Genomic DNA, 20216 nt, shown 5'->3' on the forward strand with positions numbered 1-20216 from the left:
GTCGTATGGAGGACAAAGTTACAATTGCAAAACTCCTGCTGAACTGTTGTTAATGGGGGTTAACACGAAACGAAGTGGTTATACTGAAATATAAATCTCAGATAGTCGTTAGCTAATAGTCGATATCACTAAACTATCAAGCAGATTACACCTGGTAATATTCGATGAAACCACATGAGGTAGGATGCTGGGTTTATATGAATAGAGACCAGTCAATGCTTTACTGGAAACTCCATGTACATTAACACCAGGCCCTTACTTCAAAAACTGAAGACAAAGCACTAAAAGTCTTTATTCATATCGTTAAAACCATTGTTTAAAATTCTTTGAACGGCGACAATGCTTCGTGTAGCAGTATTGAATGTCCCGCCTAGAATCTATAATTGCCAATTGTCCAAGCAGGTGTTTTATGTTCGATTTCTGGTTCTTGGAACAAGTCCTTCTGGGCGTGTTGCTTTTATTCCTTGCTCACGATAACATGACCAAAAACCATTGCAATAACGCAGTCTGTGGACCAGGTTTATAGTCGAGGTTGGTTGTGCTGTTTTGAGACCGCTGCCGAGGCGATGTGACTAAAACAAAAGTATGGTTGCAGACGGTGTTTGCCTGTATTCTGCTATCTCCTATTTGCTATAGTGTATGTCCACAGCAGAACCGACACCATTTAGAAGGTGTCAACACAGGTGCCAATTGTTTTACTAAATCTACGAGAAAATCGCCAAATAAGCGGAAAATGAATTAAGGAACGAGATGATATTTTCTACATGATTAAACACGTGCTTTGATGTACATAGAGAGTGTCTTTACTCAGAGAGAACCAGAATACAGGTTTGTAGACTAGTACCCTATCGGTGCTTCGCTTGCCTGGCCAGGCAGAAAATATCTTTAACGGAGTTGGCACTTGCGAAATTAGTGTTGACGCGCTCTTTTTATGCAGATGATATTTCTAGAGGAAAGCACCTATCAAAATTATGTAAGATAATTTGTGTGGTGTACAAAGTACCGCCATTGCCCGGGGGATACTATTAGCTGGAACCCCTGTACTGGAAGTTGCCACTTCGGAACTTGACGAAAGGGACGCAATTGCTAGTAATTATAACTTCGTTTGTGACTAATTACCCTGTAATATCAGGTGTTGACAACGCTTACCAAGCATTCTTTATAATTGTAGTTGCAGAAGCGATTTCGTCACGCCATCCTTTGGTAATATTCCTTACAGATTTATGTACAGGAAGACGTGCCTCATGAAATGCGACGCACGCAAAACTGACTATCTAATTTTCAGAAGATTTACACTTGCATAACCTGTATTTATGAAATCACCCACAGCTAATGAAAAATTACACTCATTAACGAGGAATCAAATTGTAATTAGGCATCTTTATCAATCAAGCCGCGTGCTCTTCGGTTAACCAACACAAGTCAATGAATTATTAGCACGTTGTTTCAAAATGCCTTGTCTTTCATATTTGATGCCGATAAATGTCTTTGTTTTTCGAAATAAAGGTGTAATTTCTTTACATTTACAGCGTTCATTGTCCTTCTGCTGAAGTTATACCTTTTATCGAGCACCAAGTCTGCATCAAATGAACGTGTCTGGGCATTAATTGTCCGTAACCACGGGCGAGTGACTGAATAACGACTTTGCCCACATTGTCAACAGCCTCAAACGCTTCAAAGAATAAAAATCTCAGGAAGTCTCGATTCAATTCGGTTTCAACAAAATAACCGCGTACTGATGAAAACAATGCGATATTACAACAGTTAGATATTTGTGACAAATTCTAATGCAAAATTGAAATGTAAGCCGCGATATTATAATGCCAGTTCACAACTTTCGAAAAGTGCACTGCCGGTTTGTTCGCAAAACGTGACAAAGTCACGAATTGATTTGGTTCAATTGTTCTGGCCTTCTCGTGAAATATGACACCGTCATAGTACTTGAGATGGAAAAAATTAAGAGGATTTTTTTCCAGATTGTGAAATATTCAAAATTGTATTGAGTTCGATTCATGTGTTGTGTTTTTTAACGGATGTGGATAATGCAGCGCCGTGTGACTCGGATTTGGGTAAAACCCGAATGGGGTAAAGTAAAAAACGGGACATTCAATGCAACTAAAAGATTGTAGTTCTCGCATATATGGTTTGTATGTTTTCTCGACAGTAGTCGGTTCAAGCCCTTAAATGGTTAAATTTCATCAACACTTTCTTCGACGGATGTCAGAAATGAAAGCGAAAATCAATTAACAAATCCTTTCAAGAGTGAAGCAGTCGACAAAATTTCAACATGGCGACGCAGTTATGCAAATTACACGTCATTGCCAGGTAATTTTGATTGATAATGTTTGCAAGTAAATATGGAACGCCATCGGACGACGATCACATGATTTCATCATCAACACTCTTGAAGGAATCCATTGAAAATGTCGTCTGCTCATCCGTGAGTGCCAAACAAGCGTAAACTCTGCATTACAGGGAATAATTTTAATTAGATATTATGCAAATTCACATTCTTAGTTCATTTTCGCAATTTTACACCCAAATAACGCGCGTGTGAGACGCCATCTCGGACGCTGGTCTGTTGTCTTTTGTTTCTCGACTTCCGGTGCGGCCATTTCGAAGGTACCGATGCGGGATGTTGTAAAATGCAGACCGGCGTTTACTATCTGATGCATCGGCGTTAATTATATGTTATGCAAATTATGTTTCTGCGTGAGTTTGTGAATTTAACACAGTCGGTTAAGTTTGAGCTGAGATGACGATAGCAAAATCACATAAATCACTAACTTGAGGTGCCGTTGCCGTTATTAGTCTGTGACAGACTAAGGAATCTTCGTCACTTCTGCTCCAAAGAGATTTATATCACATTCTTTTTTCCTTAATTCTTATTCACGATGGCAAGGAATTCAAAACAGATACTTGGGGAAACAACAGACCGAGCATTGTGAACTTTTTCTCGTCGGAGCAGGATAACATTCGTTGAAATACCACGATGTAGAAACAATATGGCCCGACGATCGATTTTGAGACATCTTTGCCGTTACTTATGGAATCCGAATCCGACTTAAGATTCATACTAGAATGAAAATCTGCAAGCGCAATGACATTTATCGGTATTAGTAAGTTTGTTACCATCTCCTCTGAGACAGAATCCGGCAAACAACTTTTAAATTCAAGAAAAAAATAAGGATAGAGTAGAAGATGAAAATGTTGATACGTGTACTTGTATGCTGTCGCCCTTGTTTCGCTATGTAGCTGAGAAAAATGGCGATGATGCCATGCCAGATGATTTGTTGCCATCAACCAGTGATTCATCGCAAGTAGTATCTTTGTTGATCCAGGCAAAAACCCAGTCATAACCCAGGCGCATTCTGAGGTGCAATGTCTTCCACTCGCATGGTAACCGCCACTGGTTCGGAAGACGCGATTTCGCGAGCGATGGCGCCCTACCCCACTCAACCGGAGGTATAAAACCATAAACTGTGAACACATCATATGCAGGGGTACCAAGCATGAAAAAAACTTGAGCAAATCATGATGTTTTCCACCTCATTTTCTTATGTTTAACACTTGAGGAATTTCAGATCCAAATAAAGATTAAGAGGTGTTTGGAATGGCCTTGGAGTGCGTCAGACGCGCGTTGGTCGCCTGCTCCGAGCGTCCGAGGTGTCCACGCGTTACCTCTATTGTTTTTTAGATGTTGTGGGTGTAGACATTGAAAGGAGTCTTGAGCTGAGATTTCTTTATTGCCCAGAGATAGGAATGGGACTTTTTTCTATCTCAGATAAAATGAGCACGTTTTTTGGTAGATACCGGGCACAAACTCCCCGGCGTTATCATGGCCGCGTTGCCGCCATCTCTATGCTGCCCAAGTTGGCCATCAGGCGCGGACCTGTCAGCCAGAGTAATGGAATGATGAAGACGATGCCAACAATCAAATGCCAACTAAGAGAAATTCCACCTCCAATTCTAAACTTCCATCGGTTTGTGAGGCAGCGAAGTTCAGAATGGGAGGGTATGGACTTCTTCAGTCTGTGGCTGCGTCGTTTGTCACATTAGTACATTGGTATATACATGTACGCGCGCTGTCCGAAGTTCGAGATGCGCCTATCCTGTCCTGGCCTCTTGTCGTGGTCCAACCGCCAAACAAAGAGATGGCCAAACACCACGTCGAGTGTTATCTTCAACACCCTAAACGCCAATGATATCGAAATCGTCTTGTAACCCCAAGTGATGCCCGGATTAATCTGAGTCTTCACCACCAATTTAAAGCGTTTTATCTTTTCCACTCAAATGGAATTTTATGACTTGATTATTACTAAAACGATATGCGAATATCGTTATCTTGGAAAGTATGGTCAATTTAGGTCCACCGTGTCAGCCACTGATAGGAAAATGACCATCATAAATCGATGGATTATGAACGTCAGTAAATCCTCCTACATTTAGTGACCATCGACGAGGCGGCCGTAAATAACCTGCTCTGATTACTTGGCGACGAAGCGAAGAACCTCGAAGCTAACATATTCCGTTTGAGGCAAAGGCCCAATTTCTGGGCCACAACGCCAAAATGATGATGAAATGATGATGATGTAACGCAAACGACGAGCTTGTACCGCGAACTAGCTAAAGCGGATGTCATTCAATGAGGTTGGCCAGTGGTGGTTCTGCACCCCTTAATTGTATTCGGCATTTCGTATTAGAACCATTAGTATCCAAATGTCGGTAGTCATCGTCATCAAAACAATATGCCAATTTCACACCTATTTTTCACTAAATTGAGCAGGGCGTTGAAGATGTGATGGATACCACCTGATGGTGAAATCGAACAAGATGGCGTCCTCCGCCCAGAATCTCCGAATGACCACACGGAGACACTTGAACCACTACAAACGATTTAACTCTGTAATTGGCGAAATTTGGGCTGCTAATTTTACTTATGACCAATTCAAGACCATTCAACATCAAAAAGTTAAAGTCGAAGAAAGGAAAATGACCGGTCTCATCTGCTCGAAATGAGCAAATGCGCATGCGTGGGCGGATATAAACAATGGAGTAAATTGTGTCGTCTGTACCACTGTGTTTTGCACCTTAGAATTAAACACGCCAAATGAACAATAATCAGACGGAGAATTAATATTTTTCATTCGATTTGCTTGGCTAATGAGCGCAAGCAATCACTGGGTCCAAATCACCGAAGTCGTTAAACACTTTATGCTGGAGTACACGGCTCGTTTCACCAAGAAATCGGGAGGCTTCACAACCTTGAGCGTGCTGATTGTTCACCCCCATCATCACTTAGCTAATGCCAGAATCCCCTATTGTTGTTTGTATGCATTCTGTATATATTCCATGTACATGTACACAGATTTTGGCAAAAAGTACCACTCTGACGTTTCAATCGTTACTAAACTTTATATGTTTTATGAAGAACCATTTTACCAATGAGGTTTTACAAGATTCCAATAACTATGTATTGCTTGAAAAAACCCGATTTGGACACCGTCGTTTCAAATTGACGCAATGAGCTGGCCCACCAAAGTACAAGTCCTGCACTGGCCAATGAAACCAGGCATGTGGCCTCAGTCTTGGGCAAGCTTCGCCTGGTGTAGCCTCAACAGCCATAGGCAAGAGTAGATGTCACCGCTTACTCTGGCTACCAGTGTCCATGGTCACTGGCCAAAGCGAGTGGCTGGAATCACGCCTTCAGCGTCCGAGGACGACGACGCCCCTTGGTCAAGTCCGTTGCCATTCCCTTATGAGCAATCAAGAGCCGATGCTGAGATTGTTGTTAATTTGTCATCAAGCGTTCACCAGTTGGCGCGTGCGTTTGGCGCGAGCAGTCGTTAATTAACAAAGTTGTTAAAACGCCAATGAGCAGACGAATTTCGATGAGTAGAGCTAATCACAGAAAATGTGTGAAATTATTGAAATTTCTCGATTCACTGGTCAGAAGTAAAAAGTGATATCTACGTAGGCTGGGACCAAATGATCCATGAGCTTTGGAACTATACGCGAAAATAGAACCTAACGTAGTGTACTAATACGAAAATTAATAATCTTGGCTGCTTGAATAAGAATTCCAAGCGAAATTAATAAACCCGAGTTGGCATATTTTCCGTTTGACTCGGCGCGCTCGGAGCAGCGCGATAACAGCGGACTCCGCATCAGTGACCGCGTTTCTTAAGAGGCTTCGTCTCCGAGCAAAATCCTTAAATGAAGCAAACTCATGAAGCGCTGACAGACTCAGATCTTTGTCTTATTTTCAATTTCTTCGCATCCCGCGTATTCTGGAGACTCCGGGGCGGAAAATTTTATTGCACCCCGCCTAATTCACTCCAGGAACGTTTGGCTGGTCCATTTGTCCTGGTGAACACGCTCTGTTATTGAGAATGTTTGTACCAGGCCGATTAGGTCCGCGGTCCCCCTGATCTCTCCCGCGCAGCTTGCCTGAACGCCTCGCCAAATCGCGTCATCATATCTTCTGAATATTTCATCCAATCTTGCCGTTCCTTCACTTCTTTCTGCACATTCGAGATTATCTTAATACCCAGACATCAGATCCGTGGTGGGCAATCGCTTCCGAGAGCGCCCTGCACTCCATTGAACCAATTCTGCTGGCCGATCGGGTGCCTAGAAGCCCGAAACATCGGGTAATTGGGCGACCGCGCCGTGGCCGAAGACCCATGAGTTTATACAATTAACTTCGATTATTTCGCCTAGTTGTGCGATTATTTCTCTCATTTCCCTTCATAAATATCATATGAACAATATGTACAAACTCACCGGTCGAAAGCCGCAAACCTACAGCTTTGGAGGCCACCACGGCGACGCCGGACTTAGCCCATCATGAAATATTTGTGACGACGATAACCCACATGATATATTACGCAATCACGCTGGTAAATCGAATTCACACTTGAAAGAATTCAGATTTCGAACTTTTTCCCCGCAGAATTCAATGGTCAGTGCATCCACGTGAGGTTTGGGTCGACCTGCAGACGATGCTAAAGGACACCCACCAACCTAAATTGTAAAATCGCGTAGAGTTCCAAGCTATTTCAGTAAGAGGAACCCCACGTGGTGATCATTCAGTCTACTCATAAACACGAAAGGAAGAGACTCCTCAAAACCCAAGAAAACCACAAAAAGACATTCATTGGCGAATAACACAACTTCATGGTTTCTAGGTCCATGGATAATATTCCTCAATGAAAATCGTACCAAAAAATGCAAAGAATTGCTACTCCGCCCGAGGAACTGAGGTCCTTACCGTTGGTTAATGACCTCTTACACCTATAGTGATCATCAGCGTTCCTGCCCTCTCCTTTGATGTCCACCGCCCAGTATTCGCTCATTAGCGTAATAGTTCGAGACCCCTTTGGGTAGATATCAAGTACACCTCAAAATAAACATAGAAAGGAACGAAATAAGAGAGAGTTCTTTGATTGCTTTCCCTTTCAAGAAATGTTAATTGTTGAATTATTCGACCACCACTGCACCTGAATTATGGTGTTTCCAAGGATGCTGGAGGTACTCAAAGATATCTTCATGGTGCATTAACACTTTAGACCGCACAATTTTTTTAAAAATGATCGGAAAGTGAAATTTTTCTTTTGACCAATTCCTTTTTTAGACTCGTTACACCAAGCTTTTATAACTGGAAACTGAGGTTGAAGCAGCAAAATTGGCGGTCAAAGAGATGCCCGATTTCGACAAGTAACCATCTGCACCAAAACAACTGCATTCCGGCATTCATTTCCAAGATAACCTACTTAAGACCATTTTCGAACAACTACATGCAGCATTCGATAAAGTTTACTCTCGGATTATCAGACCGCTGGCGAGGATCAACATCAAATACTGTGATCGGTAACCGTTCCCAGCGAGAAACAGCTAGAGACGTTTACTGCCTTTGTCGAACGCCGACATTCGCATGAAAATAGTCGGCACAAAATCTGAAAATAAGCCAGTTTTGGGACATCTAAGGCGGGTCGCGAATGTCGCCCGATACTATGGCTTGTAGCTGGCTTGGCCCAGCGAGCACAGGAGAGCATTTACATGGCCAGCCGGCCAGGACAAAGGGCCTTATCTCAAAAACTTAATGAGGTAGAAGTAAGGTTCATACAGCGTCTTATGCGGGGCGATTGACGCAAACTTGGGCACGTTCCCCGTACAGACAAAGACCATTTAAAAGAGACTGTTTAATTTACTCGAGCTGGTCCTTTAGAGTGGTTAAGAACACGAAAAACCGCTGAAGTGGAGGGCAGTGAAAAGGGCTTGAGACTTCCCGCAACGTTAAGACCAGGTTAACGCGTTTAGAATGTGTTCGGCGGTGTCCTCTCAAAGATTGGCGGTAACTTGACAAATTTCACTCGACCACTTCTGATCTCTAAGTGGTCATCTTCTGGTGGGCGAGAGAAAAATGTCACTGATCTGAATACCTTCTTTGTGGCAATTTGTTTCAACCTACTTTTTCGATTGTGTGAATTTGTTCTTCTTGAAACAGATAAAAGGACAACACTGCCACAAAGGGATTCGCCGATTACGCGGTGCGCTACCAAGGACATTGTCCAGTAAATATAGAGTTGGACCTACAGAAGGTTTCTTTGCTGGAAGTTGTTGCATGGACCCTACCAAAAAATATTAGCAAAAATCTGAAAAACGGCGATAATGGCTTATTAGCATAATCCAATATGGCCGCTATTTTGACCTAACGTTAAACATGTACGTCAAGACGTCACTTGTACGTCATTCGTACGTTATATAACATTTCTAACAGGCTTTTAATGATTCTTTGAGACCATATTCCTATCCACTCGTAATTTATTTATGGGGTATGAAATCAACGGTTTCAGAGATATAGGGGCTTTTAGGTCAAACCAGGCGGTCATATTGGATTATGCTTTTTTTCTTATTTTGGTTTAAAATGTTTTGTACAACAACAACAACAACTTCCAGCAAAGAAACCTTCTATTGCAATTTGTTCCAGGTTCCCCATTTTTCAGGCTAGATTTACTGGACTATGCTCTCGTATATCAACGAAGGCGTACTCTCATACCTCACAAACCAGTATTTCAACAAATGAGATTACATTTCTTTGAGAAAAAAACAACCTATCTCCTGATATTTCATATTCAGAAGAACTGAGATTGAAATGATTTTTCTTATTAGCTTGATTTGATTGAAGCGAAATTCAACAGCCACTTTTTACCAACCATTTAATTAAGCAGACGATACTTACGTATCACGTGACCATGTATTGAAATCAACCGGAAGCCGGAAGTACGTGCGCCGCAGAATCTAGTGCAATGATCCCGCAGCAAAAGAAAAAACCCATCGCGTTTAATAGACGCGGAGTGTTTTTGTGACTGGAAAGTATGAATCGTAACCTTTGTTATTTTCAAGATATTGTCACGCGATTCCTGAAATATTGTATTAAGAAATTATGTTGCTAATTATAACCTGGTTTCGGATATTAAAGATGTCTCTCTTTGGGGATTGATTTGTTGGAAGTTTTTTTCATTATGTAGTTCGGTTATACCCGTGAGTGCGGTTAATTATGGAATTAGAAACGTTGAAAGGATTATATTTGCGTTTTTTTTCATTTTAATCTTATAAAATATCAAAATAGAGCAGTATGTTCAGATTTTCTTGAAGGTGATTTGATGGACCAGGGCACCTGCCAATGGTGCTACTGCTCTGTTGTGACAGAATATAAATATGTTGACTGGATTTCTTTTGGATTGATAATGATATCAGCCTTTTCCCGAAACCATAGTTAAACAACAAATCAGTTTTCTCGTCGACAGCCGGAGGTTGCACTTGGCGAACGTACCAACAGCGAAAGAAGTCGACCAGTGGATTTTTTTACAAACTGAACTTTACCCATATGTAATTATAAAAAATTACCTCAGGTGCCGAGTTGACAACTGGTGTTGCATCAGTCAACTCATTACAAAACAGAAGTGCCTCAAGATTTCAATAAAAACTGATTAAAACTGTAATTTTCTTAATAGGTTTGACAGAAGATGCAATGCTTTCAGGGCCCCAAGGTCAAATCCCGCCCAGTTTTGACGAATCTGATCTGTCATATTCAAAACTGACGGGTCAGATAATGGGAACACACTGGTATCTTTCCAAAGAAATTACACTACATTTTCTCACTGTATAATTATGTACAGGCGAAATTTTAAGTGAAAGGGGTTTTTGAAGTGTGTTTTAAATTAAGTTGTCGGGCGAAGTGGTGTGGCGACGCGTAATTGTGTCATATTAAGATTTGTGACTTGGCAAAAATGCTAAGTCAAGTGTGAGAGATGGACTGAGAAGACTGATTGCATTCAGGGAGAATGGGCATCAAGCAATCTTCCCTCCTCAGATCCCCTACAGTTTACAATTGTTAAAACAGGTAGCACATACGTTTGGCAAACAAAAGGGCTTACCCGGGAGTTGAACCTGGGACCACTCGCGTCTAAAGCGAGAATCGTAACACTAGACCAACGAGCCGTTCTATCAGCGTCCATTGTTACTCGTCCATTAATACAACAAGTGGCAGCGCAGGCGATCGACCGCCCTGATTCAGCGAGTGATTTTTTTTTTCTGAATGTGTGAATATTATTTAGGCAAATACTCTCAATGAACCACTTTGTAATTTATATGTACATGTATGTATATTTGATCTCATGTATACGAGTGTTAACGCTCACTCGGGCATTAACAAAACGTCTCTAAACTTCCTTCAACATCAATTTCTTCATCGCTCTGCCCTAGTGACGGAAGAATCTCTGACCCGAGGGCACCAATGGTGGGAGGACCCCGGGGGCAGAAGCGTCAAGACGGACGCCGCGTTATTATCAGCGAAGAAGACATCTCAAAAGTTGTCAAATAAACGTCAAAGTAAAGTTTTTATGTTGACGATTTTACAAGATTTGGAAAACAATCCTTAGGATTAGATCAATCATTTTAATTTCTGAAATACCTCGGGGCTATGGCGCTAATCCATCATAATGTTGTAAAAGTTTTGACACTTTCTGTATGTGGTAATGTGGCAACTGGCGGAGACCCCCGCTTGTCTTCGAAACCGAATTTCAAAGTTCTAAACGCGTTGAACCGGAATGATAAAAAATCAGGGGTCAACCTCCCGCTATAATTAAGGTCATTAGTTACTTTCACACATTTAGCGGATTTTTCAATTTTAATCATCTTTCAAATGCATTGGAGCACGCAATCCCATGCTGGGCACATTAACATGAGTGTGTCTCGTTAATTAATTGAAACATAACGTTTTATACTTGAGTTGATTGGGAGAAAATGTCGAGGGAATGTTTCTCTCGAGTTCCTGGGGTGACAGTTGAAACGTGGGGTCACGCTTGGTACTAGGGGAGCCTGGGTTTAGCGTGAACCGTATGGTCGTTTGGCGTCACCCCGTGACAACAGACTGGGGGAGTTTTAGGATGACATGAGGGAAACGCCCTGCTCCCTATGTGAGTCCCCCGACAGACATACAAAGAAATGACTGGAAAAGAGTGCAACACGGTCGCAAATTACCTCTGGATTTAGGTCCCGGAGACAACTGGAAGAATGAGAGGGAAAAACTAAAATTTGTAAAGAGAGTCATTCTTAACAGACAATTTTGTTCCGATTCGGGGATAGCCGTGTCCATCAGAAGCAGAGTCTGCCTATGGCTGCTTTGCCGGCTGCTATGACATGAACAGATAAGCGTGAAGACCTCCAGCATTTAACTGACGACAATTTCTAACTTTTCCCTTGGAAACATGATGGCATATTACATCAAATCCTTCGTTTATCATTTCAAAATATAATAACCAAGGAATGTAGAGATAAGACACTGCTTTCGTTTTCCTTTTTTATCGGACTCAACAGGACGCCATTAAGCTCACGACACCTCCCATCCACGTATATCGAGACAATCTGGGTAACCGCCCAAACAGATTCCACCAAAACTATGCAAATAAAGTGTTTACCCAAGTTGAGAGGAAAAACAGAGTTTTGAATGCGGGCGTGGTTTGTCCACGATCCAAAATGGCCGCAGTTCCGCAAAAGAAAAGGGAAGTTCTCAAGAAAAGATCGCGTCTAATGATTTGTCAACACGCAGCGGTCAACTCAAGAACATTTTAAAAATCTAATTTATGGTGAATTTTGTTTAATGTTAGATTACCGAACATTTTGGACGCGCTTTTGTTTTCCTTGATGCAATCTTTCGCGCCAGATTTTGGAGCGAGAATCGAAGCAGACGAGAATCAATGGATGCACACGTGTCGCGGAGATTGGTGACCGTCTGGTACCGATATGTTCAAAACAGAGGCCAGATCTGGAGAGATTTTCACACATTACTGACCGTGAGGCGCTAATGGGCCTTGTTTAAAACCTAAAGACCGGCAACTAATGAATTTCAATTAGGAAATCAGCACTCTGAGTCGGCGAGCGAACGCAAGGAAGTTTTATGCCATTCACGAGAAATTTCGGATGTTGGGGATTCTTTAACCTATCCGGCCCGGGTAATGACATCCCATGGGGACTTGCCTGCCCCATGGAGCATGTTTGGTGCACCAAACCCACCTCTGATCTTGTATTCGGTCATTATTATTACATTGTCAAAACATATTTAGGTGTCAAAATAATTAATAGATTTGTCCCCCTTGCGTTCACTTCCAAATACAAATATCAAATGAAATGAAATGGTTATCATTCGGGAAATGTTTATACGCTGTAAAACATGCGTACATACCTTTCCTTGAAGACCGTGTAATACACTCCGATCGCAGTTGATCATGCCGATCCACCGTCGTTGTGCGTGCGTATATCCATCCTTGAAAGATTGATATTCACCGCCGATAAGTCGGCATGCAGTTGCTAGTCCTCGTCCCTTCCTTCAATCCTTCTTTCTTCAATCAAGGATTGAACAGGGCGTAACTTCAATCCAAATAAGAAACAGATCCTTGTGTATTATTGATAGCGTCGTCTTAGGTAACACGGTAACATCAGGTCAGGGCACTTATGTCCAAGATTCAGATGTGATGTAACCACAAACTGACATCGGCCAGGCCTACATTTGCGACCAAGTCTATGTGAACGATATAGGCAATGGGTGATATGAATAAAGACTAGCAAATGCTTTTATCTAAAACTCCATGTACATTTACACTAGGCCTTTCTGTACACAATTGAAGTAAAAGCATTGTCTTTATTCATATCATTATGTCGATTATTCCTCATAGAGGACTAAAGGACAAAGTCACAACCAGGTTATCATAAGTGACAATGTCACAACCACGCTATCATCAGTCACAATGTCACAATTAGACTTTCATCAGTGACAATGTCACAACCGGACTATCATCAGGGACAATGTGACATCCAGGCTATCATCGAAGACAAAGTCACCACCGGGCTGTCACCGGTAACAACGACTATCATCAGGGACAATGTGACATCCAGGCTATCATCAAGACAAAGTCACCACCGGGCTGTCACCGGTAACAACGACTATCATCAGGGACAATGTGACATCCAGGCTATCATCGAAGACAAAGTCACCACCGGGCTGTCACAGGTAACAACGACTATCATCAGGGACACTGTGACATCCAGGCTATCATCGAAGACAAAGTCACCACCGGGCTGTCACAGGTAACAACGACTATCATCAGGGACAATGTGACATCCAGGCTATCATCAAAACCAAAGTCACCACCGGGCTGTCACCGGTAGCAACGACTATCATCAGGGACAATGTGACATCCAGGCTATCATCGAAGACAAAGTCACCACCGGTAGCAACATCACAACTGGGCTGATATTCAGGAACACAAAAAGGAATAATTTTGTTTTATGAATGTTTATTGCAAAATAATATCACCTGGTCCTTACAGTTAACTACACTCCAGTTCATCTCAAGTTGGCCTTAATTAAACATACACTAACTGTACAAATGTGTGGAGAAATGTACAAGAGACTTTGCCAACTTGTGAACTGAAGAACTATACACATATTTCCTTCACAATAAGATCTATTGCTGTAGAGTTAAATCTTGATTTAGTAATTTTATCAACAATTTGATATCCTGCTACTCCCTTTAAATGTAGCCGGGATGTTCTTTAAATCTTGAGGAGATGCAAAAAACTTTGGTGGTAAAGATGCAATTTGCGAGCAATGAAGACATCAATAAGGTTTTTTAAAGAGTAATGGTAATATATAATTTCTATAACAACTTTTAAAGTTTTTAGAAGTAATATTATCATATCTAATAGTTTTTAAGTAAATTTATTCAAACCTCACAGATTTAGTAACATTTACAATTATATAAAGGATGAGTTGGCTTTTTAGAGATAGGGATGTTCACCAGTTATGTTGGCCGATAAGCTAGGGTGATTAAAATAGAAGTGAGCTCTAGAATAATGGCGGCATTTCATTATAGTTTTTGCAAACGCTTCATCATACAAAATCCATTTAGACAAGAGTAAAGCACCACCGGGTATTGATAACACCTTGTGACAATATCGAAATGCCCAGTAGAAATTAACATTATTCATATATTCGAACTTATAACACAACACCAAGTCTGAAGCATACATTTGTTGCGACATCAATGCCAATGAATGGTATAAGGCAACTTATGAATAAGCTCTTATACAGGGTGTGTCAAAATAGATGTGACCAAACTTGGGTCTTCATACCAGTAGCAACTTGATAGTGCAAAATGAGAAATGGTAAAACAGCCACTGGTAAAACAATCATTTCAATGACTTTCAACTCATCCAGTTAACTAATACTTTCCCTTTTTGAAAATAAATCTTTCGTCAATATTTTGAAACACCCTGTAATGAATATCAGGAGGTGACACGCAACTGGATCTTTGCATTGTGTGATAATCAGGCAAGTGTGGAGGTTGCATGTTTGAAAAGAAATGTCATGTAAAAATCATGACACACACAGGCGACTGAAACATAAATTGGCAGTTGCAGATACAATTTCTTTTGCAGAGTGGATTTAATCTTTTTGACCAATCAGAAATGCACATTTTCTGTCACACTCACTGATTAAGTCGCCTATGTGCGCCGAGGTAAGAACTAAAAGCTGGCATAGCTCATAGAACACTAACAGACCCGTAAATATCAACTGTCGTTAAAACAATAATACTTTCTAAGTACATATAGTTGAGATAGGACCGTCATTTTACTAAAATCTGTCCACATAGACTTTATAGCACTTAGGGGCAATAGCCTGATGCATTTGATGGCTGAACAGTGTGTCACTATTCAGATCATAGCTTAACTCCAAGGGGGGAATATGGAACAATATGCAGCTACAGACAATAACATGCTTTCTGAAGACTGAATTTTATGTACATAAATATACATTCACAATGTATTCAAAACATTACAATATACACATACAAGTTCACATAATACAAGCTAACCATTGCACTGAAACTGCTTCAAGTCATGTGTACAGTGGTCACCATAAAAGACACTTACTGCAATACCACATCCGCTGAAGATAGAACAATTATGCCATTTTCTATTACCTTATATACAAAAAAACGTTACTTGACAGACAAAAATCTATTTTTGCGCAATAAAATTCAAGAAGATGAAAAAGTACAAAACATTGGTGGGACAACACACCGACCCACTTGAGCAGATGAACTGCACATAGATACTATACAAATGTACACAATGATGCACCCAAGCTCACAGTGAAAGTGAAATAATCACAATGTAACAAAGCATGCAAAATGAAAACTCTTTGAAAAGCTGCCCAATTTCGTAATAATTTGTTACCAAAAGTTGCCAATTTACACTGAGTATCCAACTCTGAAGCCCACGTCAAAGAAATTAAGTAACCACAGTGTAACTTAAACCCAAGTGTGTGCAAGCTCTTCATCGAGTTTCACTGCGCAAATAAAATAATGCATAATAAAATTGTCATAGTTTAAACATAGAATTGTGAATAATACGAAATAAATAAGCACCATATCTGAAAATCTGCCAGGCTTCATGAAGTGAGTAATAACCCTAAAGATTCTCACCAAGATCTGGTGATTTTTTCATTCTCCAACAAACACCGAGGATTGTGTATTGGTAACTTAAACCATAGAACTTCTCTACCTCGAACATCCCGAGGACCTTAATAGAGAGGTGTCCTGATTAGATCTGTAAACTTAAATGGCTAAGGAAAGACTTCACCTCTTCAGTACAAGTGGTTGACTGAAGAGCACCCTCCATGAAACCTGGACAAAATCAAAGGAAGCATATTAACTTGAAATAGAAAACATCTCTCCAGCATGTCATAATGATACGCTCGATAAAGCTCACATTCCTCAATAAAATCTAACAAAAGACATAATAATGAAACATGCAATGTACTTGTTGAAATCTCTTCTCTTGCATGATTGGAACTGTCTCTTGAGCAATTGTTTGCACTCGGTATATTTTTATTACACCTCATCCTGCATATTCTACAGCTCAGTATACCACTATCCTGCATATTCCACAACTCAGTTTATCACTGAGAATGTTACTCTCAGTGTAGATTCACTCAAGTATGTTGATTCTTCTTGATAAAATTTATAGTGCCACCTTATCACTACAAAAGTCATTGGAGATAAGTTAGTTATCTTCTCCATAAAAACTCAGTACAGTACACCTTGCCATTGAAATAATGAACAATTATCACGAAGTACAAATTTTAAAGTACTGTCACCAAGAAGGCAGACTACCACAGACTGACTACCATGCCTTCTGCTAAAACGGAATATAAAAGTTCCATCATAAATTTTTCCAATTAAGTTTATTTTCCATCACTAAGTACCACCATATTTCTAAACACCTCACTTTTTTAAACTTCACCTTTCAATTTAATCCATTAAAACCCCAAAACAAACATCACAAAATATTTCTTTGGTTTGATTCACACTGATGAAACAGAAAAGTCACTGTTATTTCCATAACTGGCCACCCATCTCAAGGGGAGCTCTTCTAGCCCTGGCCCTTATGAAGTGCCCTGCTCTGTATATTTCCTTTTAAGCAATACTGTGTACTTCTTATATCTCCAAGACTGGTCATCTTGACCCTGCAATGAAATATTACTTTTTAGCATTTTATGAGATCTTTTTCTGCTCTGTCTTGTGGTGTTGATTTAATGGCATTTTACAGTGTAAAATTGAGATAATCGTGGCCTATAGTATCGGGGCAATAAGGGTCATTACGACAGGATGAGTCAACACTACAGATACCCGCTATCATCTCAAACACTTTATCAACATTCTGAACCATCGCAAAAGGACAAACGTGACCCATGGAATTCGGACAACGGTGCAATTGTTACTGCCAAAACTCGAATATAGAGGAAGAAGATTCCAAACTTGAAAAGGCGATCGGGAAAAGAAAACTGTCATGCAATAGAGGCTGGTCTGAAAGCTTTTAAACTTGGAAATGAGCATTGAATTTGTTATACGGAACGTCCCCGGTAGACTTGTCGGTGCCACCATGGCGCCTTGTCTCACCCAAGTCGCCCCTCTCCCATCGGACTCAAAAGGGGGTGTCACTATAAAAACAGTAGCGGATTCACCAGTGACAACTCGGCAGTTTACGAGCAATACATCTTTGGGTATTACGAGAAATTTATCGGGGTTGAGCGCCAGTAATTGACTTATAATGAAGCATAGGATTGGTTGATATTGTTGGAGAATGGCGTGGTAATTTAGGATGTGTTGCCCTTGCATAATGTCACATTCTTAACTTTCTGTAAGTCGTTTAACGACATGTTGTGGATTGTCCTCTTCTCTGTCATGGTGTTAGGCTGTGACTTAACTTAGAAATTCTTTGGTGAATTCCTCGTCACAATAGCAAGGGGCGGGGCTGGTATTTAAAGAACAATCAGGCTCACAGAGACAGAATTAAGTGTGAAGAAGATGGAGTAGGACACCCTTAGATATTAAACTAACCAGGATTCACACCAACGACTTGAGGGTCATCTTTCAAAAGAAAAAAATACGATTTGCAGGAGAGAAAAACCAATTGGCAAATGAAAAACCAACAAGAAGCACGATTCTCCAAGCATACCTCAGTTTAGTGCTGCTTCAAACTCTCGCTCGGTCTCATCAAGCTGTTCTTCATATTCTCTCTCTGTTTGTAGTGCGCGTTCCTTCAGTGCCACCTGGTAGGCTACTTCGAAAGCTTCTCCGAGCGTCAGGATGATTTCTGCTGCAAGGTCCTGTAAGAAATCAATCAAAAGTTTACTTTCATATCATCTCATACTCCTCCCCTTGCATGACACAGAAAATGAGAGAGCTATACTGTCAATGATGCCTGGTGCTTGATCAGGATGAGGCACATGTCAAGGAATACCCACCTCTTCAGGATATCTAAAGGCAACAAATATATTTAACATTTCATGCTAGAAGTTCCATGTGAATGATAGACACACAGAAATATCACTATGTCCAATATTCAGGACTAAGAGATGTGTAAAATTGCAAGATTGATATTTCGTCCCGCAATGCTGGTATACCCGAGATAGCCAAGGCTTGGATAGGTTTTGCATACCACTCATGATAGGATGAGGAATCTCTCATAGACCAGTGTAGAAATCACCGAGCAATAATAAATGGTTATGGATTTGATCTGCGTCAAACTTACTTATGGTAATTTCATTAAATCTCGCCTGACGAGCATTTAACGTTGTGATAATATTCGCGATGAAACGTAACGTGAAGAAATGGTTTACGGTAACGTGATAAGCCGTAATGGATTATGCAGGCCAAGAAGGTGCCGAGTGATCCGGCGAATAAACGCAAATAATCGGCAAAAATCTTGAGGGATGGTCATTAAGTGGCAAACAAACATGATTATTTCTTCTAGCAATCGCGCACGGTGATGCCAGCGTGAAATCCTGACAATCCCTCGCAAGAAAATAACATTAATTTCACCATGAATTTGCCGTATTTCCCCATACTTGAATGTACACTTGGCTGGGAAATTTGAACCTGTGAAACTAACCACGTCAAGTTGATCTAAACTTTCGCATGAATTATATTAGATATGAACATGAAATAAGGATGGAAAAATTACTTCGTCAGCGCCTGGTCCGAAAGACTAAATTAGGGACTTAATTCGTAAATATGAAACGAGGAGTAGTGACCGGTAAAAACCTCTCTCATATTTCATCATCAGGAAAAATTAATTGCAGGAAACTTGTCAGCGGTATTGTGCGTTCCGCTATTTACATTGTTTCGCATTTGTTAGGTGTTCATGATACGGGATATTACCACACCGCACTGAGAATTTTCCCGGACGTCTTGACCACTCTGCGTGATAGATTCAAATCGTAGGCCCGGATGAGCCCACACAATCAAACCTTGAAGAATTTTACGCCTGTTACTCGCAATTCATGAAAAGCGAGCTGGTCTTTTCAGAAAAATTCATTAAGGCTCTCGTTAATTAATGTCTCGATGTGATACATCGCTCCGATCATCTGGTTACTGGTCTTCAAATGAAGCATCAATGCGAACAAGCGATGTTACGCTCGTGATGAAATTAACATGCTCCAATAAGATTTCAGAAAAATCTTCCTGAAAAATATAGCTGAGTCTCCATCATGAGTTTCTCGGAGGTGATTTCATGATGTGGTTTCCTGTCAGAGGTCTAATGACTCCTGTTCTGACACTGTAAACAATGCTGGCAAGGGCTCCATGGACAATTGCAGAAAACCAAGCTTCCTGCCACAGAAATTTTGCAATTTTACAGTGTTTGGTTATTCTAAATAAGGTACAATGGATTGTTTCCACTATCATTACTGTTACTATTTATCACACTACTTTACAGAAACCAAACTAAAACTTTGATTAAGTGTTAGCAAATTTAACATTCTGATTTTGAGATGAAATGATCTTCAACATTTTACTCCCGAAACTCTCAGAGATCATACATTAAGATCACCAGTCTAAGAGGGTTGATAAAAAAATTTGAATTAAAAACCACGCAAAAAGCAACTCTTTTTGGAATAAAGTTCAATATCTTATGCATCACTTCTCAAATTTTCCAATATTGTTATGTTTGCTTTTCACCGTCGAGCATCATGTAAATTTTGGAAGTTGCAGAAAGCATCGGGCAATCGTGACCAGTCATGCTTAATATTATTTCATATGCATAAGACACTCCAGTTTCTGCTCACTGGTTTCGCAAAATGAATAA

The 20216-nt window shown here is 40.6% G+C and overlaps 1 protein-coding gene across 10 annotated transcripts in view; it reads right to left on the minus strand.

Annotated features, from left to right (window-relative positions):
- Positions 1–13848: 13848 nt before the first annotated feature.
- Positions 13849–20216, minus strand: part of LOC135492891 (ankyrin repeat and SAM domain-containing protein 1A-like) — a 79722-nt gene continuing 73354 nt past the window's right edge. For all 10 annotated transcript variants that reach the window (XM_064779585.1, XM_064779589.1, XM_064779584.1 and 7 more), the window contains 2 exons: positions 18087–18237; positions 13849–17094 (listed from right to left, as the gene is read on the minus strand). In XM_064779585.1, coding sequence (XP_064635655.1) covers positions 18088–18237 — 150 coding nt within the window. In that variant the 3' untranslated portion in view covers positions 13849–17094; position 18087. The remainder of the gene's footprint in view (positions 17095–18086; positions 18238–20216) is intronic.

This window comes from Lineus longissimus, chromosome 8, assembly GCF_910592395.1.
Source record: "Lineus longissimus chromosome 8, tnLinLong1.2, whole genome shotgun sequence".
Lineage (NCBI taxonomy): Eukaryota > Metazoa > Nemertea > Pilidiophora > Heteronemertea > Lineidae > Lineus > Lineus longissimus.